Below are 13,297 nucleotides of genomic sequence, written 5' to 3'. Positions count from 1 at the left end.
AAACCGTTGACCATTCAAACGGGAAATCGAACGGTCTTATTTTTATAAAAAAAAAAACGAGAAACACTTATAAACTACATCAACAAACATCAACTACTGAACATCAGATTCCTGACTTCAGACAGGTGCAAACAAATGCAAACTTTTTTATCATTATAATATCTTTATTTGTCATATAAGTAACATTATACTTGTGATATGAACAAAAGTAACAACAACAATAAAATAACTGAGTTGAACACACACATATCTATATGTATACAAGTAAAACTAACTAAGCGTCCCCTGTCCTCAGCTCTAAAGACTGTTTTATAAAGGAATCTGTTTTTTTTTCACTTGGTTTATATTAGAATGATTTAGTAGGACTACTAGTATTGCAACTAAACAACCGTTCGAGTTGATATAACGTCATATCTATCTCTCCCACGTTATGGAAACCTTGACTAAGGTCTATTTCGATTTTAGAATTGCAATATATATATATATATATTTTATTTAGAAAACTACCCCTTTACATCGGGGGCACCAGTCATCAGGGTAGAAGTGATGGTGCGTCTATACTATATTATTTACAATTATATACATCATTTATTTTACACACTTATAATTTCCATGACGTTTTTAATTTAGTGATAAAGCTAATTCATAGTATAAATCAAAGCTCTAAAACAGTTCTTACGTTAATAGCCGCACATATTTCAAATGTTCGAACACGTAGGTGATTTAAATATCCCTTTCAAATAGATATTAGTGCCAATTAGTTTAAACAAGCAAAAAGTAGAATAACAAAAAATACCGAACTCCGAGTAAATTTCTACCCGGTAAGTCCTTAAGCAAAATTTAATTACAAAATCAAAAGTTCAATCACATCAAATGAATGGATAAAAACTGTCATTCCGAATGAAATTTGAACGATTAACAATGTGACATATTGTACCATTATGACATATGTTTCTGAATTTTGGCTCTATCTAACTAGAATAATTCAATCCCTCTCCGTGTCCGATTTCCTTCCACGCGAGGTCAATGTAGACATCGTAGATCGGAATATAACGACTTAATCATTCGGGTTAGCCTAGGCTCTATCATGTATATATTGCCCTCTATAAATCTGTATGTGATGCAACAGTTAAGATATCATGCATTAATGTTGGTGTACAAAATATTGACGGTTCTGTTGAAGCCACTTTTATTAACTACTGAAGTTAAACAAAAAAATAAGGTCTAAAAAACGCTATCCGGTTTTTCTGATGTAGCTTTTAATTCTCATTTTAATTATTTGTTTTTCTTCGACTGTATATATCGTAGCCATAAACTGCAATTGAAGCAGTAAAATAATTCCACATAAAGTCGATATTCGTTTGTCTAAAAATGTTTAAAATAGAGATCGAAAAGACGTTATAATTACTCATCTAGATGTAAAAGCAATTGATCAATCAGTAAACAAATTCAAATACGCATTAAAGACGACATATTGACGAGACGTATACATGAATTATAATCAACATCTGCATCATTCAGAATCATTACATGCAATTGTAAAAGCCTTTTGAACATATTACACATTGAATTTATATCGTGCAAAGAAATAAAAGAAACTCAAATGAAGTGAAGTTCCATCGTCCATAACAAATGTTTAATATGTATGCGGGGTAGGTCATCATACTTATATTCATTTACGGACACCTCTCATTTGTTGTATGTATCGAATAAACGTCATCGGATGTAACTATTTGTTGTTTGATGTATGCGCAGTAATTGTATTACAGCATACTGTTCATAATAGTTTCCCGAATGTACTTAAATGATACATTATTTGTAAAATCAATATCGTTCTTATGGATGATTATTATTTGATGGCAAATGCTCACACAATAGGGTAAGGAGAAATCTTTATTGTAAGTGAATTGAAGTTTTAGTTTAATTCGATTTTATATTTTAATATGAGCGTCACTGATGAGTCTTATGTAGACGAAACGCGCGTCTGGCGTACTAAATTATAATCCTGGTACTTTTGATAACTATTATTTTTCCTGGGAAAAAACGTTTAAAAACTTCAAGACAAACTTCATATAACGGTTTTGCCATTAATTGATTGACACATTAAATTCATCCATTGACTGGGACAATTTACGTGAACGTTTGTCTCTAACAACCACTGTTCACGACGTACCTACGATAGACATTTAAACTGTGGGGTCACCAAAGGTTTCTTAACGCCTTTAATTATAAAATAATTCGAAAAATTAATCAGGAATAACCTTTATGTTTTGATTTATATAATTGATATAAATCAAAACATCGTGTTATTTCTGATTAATTTTTCGAATTACTTTATTAAGGCGTTGAGAACCTTTGGTGACCCCATAGTTTAAGTGTCTTTAAAAAGTACATAGTGAGCAGTGGTCGTAACATACAAACGTTCACCTAAATTGTCCCAGTCAATGGATGAAATTAATGTGTCAATCAATGGCCACAGCCACACTGTTTTGAATTTCATTCTATTTATAAAAATCTTCTCAAAAACTACTGGGCAAACTTGAACAAAACTTGACCTAACTCATCCTAAGTGTATTTAATTTAAAAAATGTGTCCGATGACCTCGACCATTAATCAAGACGGCCGCCATGGCATAAAATAGAATAAATGCAGTTTTACGCTAACATCTATGAAACTAAAGCATTAAGAGCAAATCTAACAAGTATTTAAATTGATTATCAGGTTAAGATCTATCTGCCATGAAATGTTCAGACGCATCAGACAACCCCTTATTGGGTTGCTGCCCCTTAGTTGGTAATTTTAAGGAAATTTTGCAGGTTTCTGGTTATCAATTATAATATTATGAAAGATAAAGATAAAATATTAACTGCAAATTGTTCAGCAAAGTAAGCTCTACAAAAAGGTAAATTAAACATGATCAAAATGGTCAATTGACCACTTCCAGAGTTATTGCACTTTAAAGTCAATTTTTCACATTTTTCGTAATTTTTTGTATACATATAAACTATACTGGACTAAGTTCATTATAGGTAATGATAAGTGTAAACAACAAGGATGTTAAGTAAAGTAAGATCTACAAAAAAGTCGCCATCATAAAAATGTTTGTCATGAACTCTATGCTGGTCTATAATATATGTCCTTTGTTTAATATATATGCACATAGACCAAGGTGAGCGATACAGGCTCTTTAGAGTCTCTAGTTGTAATGTGCATGATAAAAAAAGTAAACCGGAAGATGATTTGATAAGTTTGGGTCAAACTTACCAATGTCCGTTCATTCAACACGTTCTCGGTGATATGTCTTGGCATTAGCTGTCAAATTCATGTTCACCGATTCAACTCAAAATTTCATATTTTCGTCATAACATTCTTACACTTCTTAGACTATCCAAATTACAAAAAGATCTCTAGAAACAATTTACAATGCATGGACTCATGATAATGAATCAAAATTAATTACTGTTATCCTTTTATTGTGTTATGTGTAGTTGTTAATGTAACACCTTTATCTAAATACGATTGACCGATTGCTGTTTCCTTAACGTTCAGTGGCAACTATTTCATGCATGGTCATTACGATTAAAAAGATCAAAATTTAATGTTTAAAAAAATTGTTAATCTAGCAGTGGCGGTCACTGTATCCTCTTAAGCTGAAAATAATTAAATATAATAATTCAAATATTTTTAGCACCTGAAGATCATCACTATAATTTATAAATAAGATTTTAATTAAGTCTATTTAAATCATGTAATTGAAAACCAAATAAAATATACATTTTCCATTAATCTGTGGAGTAAACAATATTTTGGCATGTTTAACTAAACGCTAACATGATGCTAATTTTCATTTTCGGGCGATGTGCGGATTAGTAATTTTGTTCAAATTGAGGGCAACAGGAGAATTACAACAGTTTAAAGATCTACCAACTGTAGAAGACGTTTGTAGTGTTGCCAAATGTGGAATACTTTCGTGATGGCTGGGTGAACAAAAATAAAAATGTGAACAAGGCTGTATTTGACCTTTCGGTGTCTTTAATCTAGATAAATGATGAAATGACAACACCTCTGCTTTCATTCATTCCAATCTAAACAAAAGTTGTTTACTTTTATATTTGTTTACTTTTCATACTTTTAAACTCAAAATAACTTACAAACACGATGATACACTTTTCAAAAATCTCAACTAAATGAACGTTCAACTTGTTTAAAACGTTCTATGGTTAACATGTTTCAAACCGCGTCGCAATGATGCAATGATTCTTCAATGCACGGGCCGTCTGCTTCAAAGTACCTATTATAACCAGACGTGACTGCGTATTTGTATATCTCGGACAGAAGTTGAACTCTATATCTACTTTATAATACTATAATACTACATATTTTTACCTACATACAAATAGAGCTAAATATGTAAACTAGCTTGAAAGAAAAGTCTTCCAAAGTTAAAATGGAATAAATTGATTTTGTCCGATTACATCTTCATTATGATCGTATTATGAACGAAATTGTTTCTAAACTGTATAAATCTGATGTGGTACAAAAATGTTTGCGTAGACGACTTCCAGTTTATCAGTGCATCAATGTGAAAATATATTTTGTGTTTGACAGGCTTTTAAAAAAAACTGTAACAATGTTAAATTGAGGCGCATTAACTGTAGTTTACTGACGTTTAAATTAGTGGGATTGAAAGCGCTTCCTGCTATGCCGCATAAATTAAAAAGATCTATTTTGTAATCACCACGAGTTTCATTATAAAATGATGAATTTTATAGACATTTTGCACATGTAGATTTTATCATTTAAATTGACTTTAATATATTTTTAGATAGAGAAAAACTATTATTCAGTGCAATTTTCTTCAAACAAGTATATTTATCTTGAAACTGGTTAAAAGCAATGATTCAATTGCATGCTACCTAGTGTGAAAATTTACTTTGAAGTTACCATATGCTAGAATATATACATAAGTACTGATCTATCAGTTAAATATAACGTTCAACATTTAGAAGTAATTCAGAAACCTTTCATTAAGGAACGACCATTTAAATTTAAAGAAAATATGTAAATAACAATTTGATGAAAAGAACATTCATTTGTCGTCAAGCAGATGATAGACAAAAAACATTCTGAATCCAGATTTTCTCCATACCTCATAGTATTAAGTTTTTTTTCAAGTAAGTAGATAAAAAGTAAAATCACCAAAATACTGACATTTTTAAATGTAGAAAATGGTGGATTGAACCTGGTTTTATAGCGCTAAACCTCTCACTTGTACGAATGTCTCATCAAATTTAATTTATAACGTCGACTTGAAAAACTAAAATAAATAGTTCACGCTTTATTGTTCATGCGAGAAAAATAATCGGACTCGGACAAAAACCATCACTCCTCAATAAATTAAATGGTTGCTCCCTTACATATTTATGTTGACATTCAAAATAATTCCAAAACTGTTATAACGTTGAGCTCATAGCGAAAAAGGCAGGTAATACATGTAGCAAAAAGAATTTTCAAAACTATTGATTGAAGAGAAAACGACAAAATTTTGATAAAAACGAGAGAGAAAACACATAATTCAGTGCACTTCATGTTAAATTTTGTTATTTTCACGATTTCTTTTTACTCTCGTTGCAAATTGTTACATTTTATATTTAAAGTTGCTATTTTTGAGTGAAATAATGACAAAATAGTTCGTTGACATTTTGAATTCCTGGATATCTAACTGTGATGAAGCGTCTCTTTTCTTCTTCTTATTTGACATCTGTTTTTGATGCTGTATACTTTACTAGGTATGTAAATGTTTGTGATGATTATCACTAAATTACACCAATCCGGTACAGATTAGCCTTGTAAATAATAAATGACAAAAATGTAACATTATACAAACTAAACATGCATATAAATGTTTTTTATGTTTCTATATTACTTCATATTTAGGTTAACTGCATTTGTATCACAAATCCAGTAAATCAAGTCGTATTATGGTATTGTAACACGTTGGCGACATAAGTTTCTATAACTTTATAATATGTGTAACTCTTCCCGGTATTCGTTATTTGTTCATCCATTGTTGTTGTTGGCTTTCTGTGTTCCTGATGCAGGTTAGTTCAGGGGAGCGATACGGACGTTTAAGGTTTTTATATATTATGTCATTTTGTTTAACTATTTATAATAGTGTATAATAACTATCTACGACGACTCCAACGTTATTTTTTTGTAATCGTTTTTGTTATAGCCGCCGTTAGCTGAAATTCGTAGCGGTTATCGGTAAAAATAATCTAAACTATCAATCGCGTTCACTCGAGATATAGTTCTTCACATTCCATTCATAAATCGCAAAAAGAAAAAACACCACTGACCTATCTTTTAAGTGTAATAATCCTGACCGTCACATTTTCCAGAATGTTTTCCGTTGTAATTCCGCCATCTTCGTTTCTATGAAGATCATTTGTTTACATATGACATTCGTCACTTACGCAGTTTTCTGAAATGTTCTTTTCATTGATGTGATGAGGTTTCCCGCGCTTTATGCAAATTTTATGAAATTGAACTCCACGGAAACACTTCCGATAAAAACAATGGCGGATTCCACCATTCAAAATCGTCTTGGAAAATGTGAAGGTCAGGATTATAGTGGTTTTTCTTTTTGCGATTTATGAATGGAATGTGAAAAACTATATCTCGAGTGAACGTGATTGATAGTTTATATTATTTTTACCGATAACCGCTACAATTTTCAGCTGACGGCGACTATAGGTTTATTTATAATTTTGTGTATTTGTTTGAAATTTAGTCAGCTGCAATGTATGGTTGCGCGGATTTGGCTGCAAGGCCCAGTTTTTGTCACGTTGGCCATTTTGTTAGTTTGGGTTGCAATACCTAGTTTACTCACTACTCTCTGCGGAAAATGCCTACAGCAAGTAAGGCTTATGATAGTTGTTTTCCATTCGTTCCAGTTGTTGGTATAGTTGATTTTTAAATACTTTACTTTTTTTGTATTTGCCTTGAAGTTCAATATTTTTCTTAAAACCCTTTTCATTGACGTTGCCATTGAGCCATATGAAAAATAGAAGTCAAGACGTGGTTTGGTTGGCAATGAGACATCTACCCACCATATTTATCAGACAATTTCAACGGTCAACGGACGATAACCACAATATAGTTAGACCTACCGGTCAATGTCAAATTTCTTACCTTTTCTCCATCATTGTTTTGTTTGTAGTTCCTGTGATTGTTGCTCAAATACAAAGCGCAACTATTACATGCATAATCAGCGAAAAATAAAAATCTTAGATTTTAAAAAAAAACTTTCTTCCTGGGCAAAGATCGTGTCCATGCATGCATGCATGCAACTTGAGAGGTACATGTTACCTTTGTAAAGTGTAAAGGTATTTTGAACCGGATCGATTTTGCACAGGAAAATTATTCAACATTGTGGATTATATCTATATATGTTACAACAGCAGTATCGACATTGGTTAAATATCTTGGTATTAATAAAACCTGTTGTTAATAGTTTTGCGTAATCACGTTTATTTGTATTATCCAGTAAATATATGTTATAATCGGCAATTTGTACATTTTTTCTTTGATCCTACTGCTTAACATTTATTTCAATTCGCGTCAATTCATTAATGAAATGCACCCGACTTCATTATACATCACAACGTGTTTGCACGCGTAATATACCTTTACTAATTGATTTGTTTTATGTCATTTCCTCAACATAAACAACTTATTGTTTAAATTAATTAACGAGTTTCTTAACTACATGTACTATCAAACAATTTCTTGTTACTTTTTGTGAGAAGAAAAATAAACTTTTCGGAGTATAAAAAATCCTTCGATGTTTGAGATAAATTATGTTTTTAGTGGTCCTTTTGATTTTATAGTTGCCAGTTTTGACTTTTCACTCTTCATACAACACTTCAATACAATCTAATCAATTAAACGTTTTCCTATCTAATGAACTGGTGGTTTGATAAATCACATTGCTATTTTATTTGCTGCAACTCATAAAAACCACCTTTCTCTTATGAGAAAGATAAAAGAGACGCGAAATATACCAAAATTATATTCAAACAAAAAGTCGAAAATTAACTCCAAGACTAAAATAGAAAAAGATCAACTGGCAAACAATAATAGTTAGTACACATAATAGAAATCTAAAAACTGAGCAACACGAACTCTGCCAATCTAGGGGTGATTTCAATTACTCCGACTGTGTAAGCAGATTCTGCTACACATGTGGCACCCGTCGTGTTGCTCTCGTTAGTCTGATTTGGTAGGTCACATTCCGGAAAAGGGAATAGAAATAATCTAGATATGCTTACTGTAGGTGTGAGGAGGTGATAACATTTAGGTACGGTTTTGCAAAGTTTATCGACAGATTTTAGGCATTCTTATGGGCACCAATTGTGCCCTTTTAATAGCAGACTTCTTTTTTTTACTGTTACTATCACAATTTATGGCCAAATGCAGTAAATAACCGTCTCGATTCGATTGTATTGATCAATTCAACAACTCTAACCGGTATCTTAATGATATATGTTCGTTGAATAATCACAAAAAAAAAAAAAGATTTTAAAAAATAAATTTAATAATAACAAAATAACTGTCCTTTTCTCATTTTAGATATTTCAGTATTTCACCATAAACTCTACACAAATATATACAAAGAGAAGATGATTTTTCATTCTCACTGTTTATTTTTTTTTAAGTGATGTTCCTTTGGCACCGTCTGACAAATCTTTTCATTTTGTTATTTTTTTTTTATTTGTTAAATGATTTACTAGTATTCATTTTTTTCAGAAAACCATGAAGGCTGTAACATGCACAACGGAATCCTTATACGAACGCTTACTTATGATGTTAAAAAACGAGACAAACATAACAGAATGTTTACAACTCAATACGTTCTCAAGAGAGGGTACCAACAACATTTACACAATGGGAAGAACTTTTTTCGCTTATTTCACTCCAATTATAATAATTATAGGAATAGTAGGAAATCTTTTATCATTGCAAGTGTTTTTATCGCAAAATCTGCGGTCGCTATCGGCAAGCAGATATTTGGCAGCATTATCCGTATCTGATCTTATTACTATTATATTTTATGTGTCCGTGGAATGGATAAGAAGAGGATTAACATATCTGTTTCCAACAACAAACGTTAAAATTCTTGACATTGAGGGACTTTGTCAATTCCAGCTTTACATATCCTACGCTTCAAGATTTGTATCAGCATGGCTTGTAGTGTCTTTCACTATAGAAAGATATGTTTCCATTTGCCATCCGTTAGTACGGAGAAACATTTGTACGAATAGAAGCACGCGAAAAGTGATTTCTGGAGTTATTCTAGTTTCGTGCACAACTGTGCTATATAAACCTGCATTGAGTGGTATTTACAAGGGAGCAACTGGCACGCTTTATTGCACAAGTTTGTCTCACTATGGTTTATTATCTTTCTCGTGCGATTCTATTTATGCAGTGTTTATCACCTTTGTTCCTTTTGTTGTGATCACTATTCTCAATGTGCTGATTATTCGAAACCTTCTAAAACAAAGAAAAAACGAAATATGCAGACAAATCGTAACTAAAGTGAGTGTTATCCGACTAGAATTCACTGTAATTCACCTTGCATTATCAATATGCTTTATACTTTTAAATATTCCATATTTTATCTTATGGTTTCGAAACTTTCTTTTATCTAAATATTTGTTCAATTCTGTCGTCAGCTCTTCAGTTATCAACTTAAAATACTGGCAAGGAATGCTATATTTCGTACGAACTATATTTTATATGAATTACTGCATCAACGTACTTCTATATTTAACACTTGGAGCTTATTTCCGACACGAAGTAAGAGTCTTACTAACATTAGCACGTTTCCGTCGAAAATCTTTTGTGTTTCCGATTACAGTTCAAACCGACTCGAATCAAACAAGGCTCTGACATATGCATACTAAATTACCTTATTAAATCATTTTACATACATTGTAGCTATATAGGTGTGTTGAACTTCTAAATATACACTTTTGTGTACATTGATGCATCTGGACAGTTGTAGTAATGTTTGATTACAGGTTTAATACGCCACTGTTTGTGGTGTGCTATGTACTGTTTTCTACGGTTTACTTGGTTAATGTAATATTATTTTAATGTCATTTTGCGACATTTTTTTTAAGTCTTTATCATTGTCATATAATCGAATTTCAAAGTTCGACAAGCCATAAAACCAGGTCTTATGTCTAATAACACCAGAATAGTCAGTCGTCTGATTTGAAAATGTACTTTTGTTTAAGATACGATGGTGTCTTATGTCTTTATATCGTAAATTATTGGGTTTTCAACTAGCGTGAATGCATAAATTACAGAGTCTTAACCTATTGTTGCGGCGATTTGCTCTCGCGTTTGATGGAATATGTGCGTTTGGTGTTCTGCGGTTTGCATGATGTGTCGACTATTATATTATTTATTTGTGCGTTGCTCTTTAATGAATGTTCTTGCGTGTGATTGTGCTGTATTTCTGTCACGTATTTTGTTTTCATTTTAGCGCTATTTTTAACCTGGTCATAAAGCAGGAAGTTTGTCAATCAATTTGAACAGGTCCAACCCATCATTATTTCTTAAAACGTATGTACAGAGTAAGGAATATGGCAACTATCAAATAGTCCGCTTCTATGTATCATGTGCATATCGGCGTTTGTTTTTGTTGTACTTAGGTGTTCATGTTGTTCTTTTGTTTTCCTATTATAGTTGATGTGTTTCTCTTGGTTTTAGTTTGTAACCCGGATTTGTTTTCTCTCAATCGATTTATGACTTTTGAACACCGGTATATTACTGCTGCCTTTATTGAAAATTAATGCCAACTCCTGATGGTTTTCTCTTACTTAATATATTCCGAAAGGATTTGAACATCGGCGAAAACTGTTCTTTTTTAGTAACATTAGAAATATTCTCAATACAGCTTTACGACAAAACGTTTTCCCCGAGGGTATCACCAGCCCAGTAGTCAGCACCTTTTGTGCTGACATGAATTATCATTGATATGGTTATATTTATAAATTAACTGTTTACAAAATTTTGATTTTTTGAAAAACTAAGGCTTTTCTACCTCAGGCATAGATTACCTTAGCTGTATTTGGCATATCTTTTAGGAATTTTGGTCCTTAATGCTCTTCAACTTCGTACTTTATTTGGCCATTTTAACCTTTTGGGATTCGAGCGTCACTGATGAGTCTTTTGTAGACAAAACGCGCGTCTGGCGTATATACAAAATTTAGTCCTGGTATCTATGATGAGTTTATTTACATCATTTTGGGAATAATGCTACGCTGCATGAATAGACAGTGCTACTGCTCTTAGGTTAACTAGATGATAATGACCTCACTCACTATGTGATTGTAGTATTAGTGGGGGACGACTTATGTCAATCGCAACATATCAACGTTTTGTGCTTTTACGGTTGGTGTACTACTACGCCGTATGTATACAAGTAAATCGTCCCTTGTTTCCCCGGTCTCTTTAATGAGGAATATATGTTTTGCATTTCCTGCCTAACTACAAGACATGGCTTGGTGATGTTTTCTCACAAAAAAACTTGCATACTATGCACTTAAATTCATACAGACTGTGGAGTTCCACCAAGTGTTCCTCGATCAGCCATTAAAGTTTAACTTTTTTTCAAACCAACAACTACAAACGAGCATATGTTTTCCTCTTATCAAATTCATTACTGCTTGTATCGAACTTTAAATCATGACTGAATTGACATTCTTGTTAACGTTTAGTACGAAGTCATACTTTAGTCAGTAGCCTTGAAATTACCTTCATAACGTTTTTAATCATGAATGATTTTAAAGAAGGATAAAGCGAGGACGGAATTAGGGGAATACAAACTAAATGTGCATTTATGCTTTCGTTCTTTGATCAACCGAAGAATTCACCAGTTGACACACGCTGTATATGTTCGACCTTAGTCCGTATTCAGATACAAAGAGGTTGTGAAATGTCTGAAGTCTTCAAATTCTTTGTTCCAGCGACCAAAGCTGCAAACAATATTATTTTTTATGTGAATCCTATTACTACAAATGTCTTATCAACGAACAAATAAACTCTCGGGTCATCCCACGTACAAGAACGTAACATTCGATAAAGCCCAGATCTTAGCAAACGACAAGACATCATAGCCTAATTGAATATTTCAATGAACTACAAATCAGAGGACTTACATTGTTTGCATTGGAAACTTCACTAAACTCATCTGCATGTTCTACAAAGAAATTATCCGTTAGAAGAACCATAATTTTATTTACAGACATAAGAGGGACTACAGAAATACTGTGACATTAACCATAGGTTGAAGGACATTTTTAGAAAATCACAATTATCCATTCTCTTTTAATTTGGTATTTAATAACATAAAAAGGAACGCATAAAATTTCCCGTCTGCATACTGGCACCTAAACTTCATAAAATCCTTATCAATAAAGATAAATAGATCATTCGATGGTCCATTTAGATATTGAAACGTTGAAATATTTATAAAATTAAAAGCGTTTGGTTCCTCTGGTATATTCTTGACAACTAGGGACACAGTGGTGCTATTTTTTTTACATATTAATAAACTCATCATATATAGATACTAGGCTTGATTTTGTTTTTTGTTTTATTTGCGCCAGTCGTGCATTTCGTCCAAACGTTCCCAACAGTTTTGCCAAATACAGCTAAGGTAATCTATTCCTGATCGAGGTAGAAAAGCCTAAGTATTTCAAAAATTCAAAGTTTTGTAAACTGTTGATTTGTAATAATGACCATATCAATGATAATTCGTGTCAACACAGAAGTACTGACTACTGGTTAATAAAATGTTCTCTTCGTTAATATCCATTAACCTTTTGTCTCTGGACTTTTAGTAAACAACAACTAATTGTTTCCTCCGTACATTTTATTACTATATTTTAACAAAACAATATACCAATTTACCATTTATTATGCATGAAGATGAACGCATTTCTAAATATTTCACCATTTAGTTGGTTTTCATGAGACATCATATACCTGTTCAAATTCTCCTTCCCTTCGAGATTGACCGAAGTATGGACCTGTTTTCAGCCCATCACTTCTTACGCCTAGCAGTATAACCCTTGGTTAAGAGGGTGACATCCGTTTTGATATGCAGGGGGTTAAATACGTTTCAAAATACCCTCTTATCAAGTGACAATTTAAATTATCGCTCATAATACTGGTCGACCTTCAAAGCAGATCCTAAATATTTTATCGATTGTAAATATGT

At 32.2% G+C, this 13,297-nt stretch overlaps 1 protein-coding gene across 4 annotated transcripts; it reads left to right on the top strand.

Annotated features, from left to right (window-relative positions):
- The first annotated feature begins 1,781 nt into the window (after window positions 1-1,781).
- LOC143074461 (uncharacterized) lies at window positions 1,782-12,644 on the top strand. Of its 4 annotated transcripts, none has more exons than XM_076249914.1 (2): window positions 1,782-1,879; window positions 8,812-12,644. In XM_076249914.1, the coding sequence occupies exon 2, from the start codon at window positions 8,818-8,820 to the stop codon at window positions 9,952-9,954; it is 1,137 nt and encodes a 378-aa protein (XP_076106029.1). In that variant the 5' UTR covers window positions 1,782-1,879; window positions 8,812-8,817; the 3' UTR covers window positions 9,955-12,644. The 4 variants fall into 4 exon arrangements, with proteins under 4 accessions (XP_076106029.1, XP_076106034.1, XP_076106039.1 ...); XM_076249919.1 differs by having other exon boundaries at window positions 1,786-1,898; XM_076249924.1 differs by lacking the exon at window positions 1,782-1,879 and adding an exon at window positions 5,713-5,789.
- The last annotated feature ends 653 nt before the right edge of the window (window positions 12,645-13,297 follow it).

Source organism: Mytilus galloprovincialis, chromosome 1 (genome assembly GCF_965363235.1).
Source record: "Mytilus galloprovincialis chromosome 1, xbMytGall1.hap1.1, whole genome shotgun sequence".
Lineage (NCBI taxonomy): Eukaryota > Metazoa > Mollusca > Bivalvia > Mytilida > Mytilidae > Mytilus > Mytilus galloprovincialis.
The sequence above is the reverse complement of the archived record's forward strand: the minus strand, read 5'-3'. Positions and strand labels throughout refer to the sequence as shown.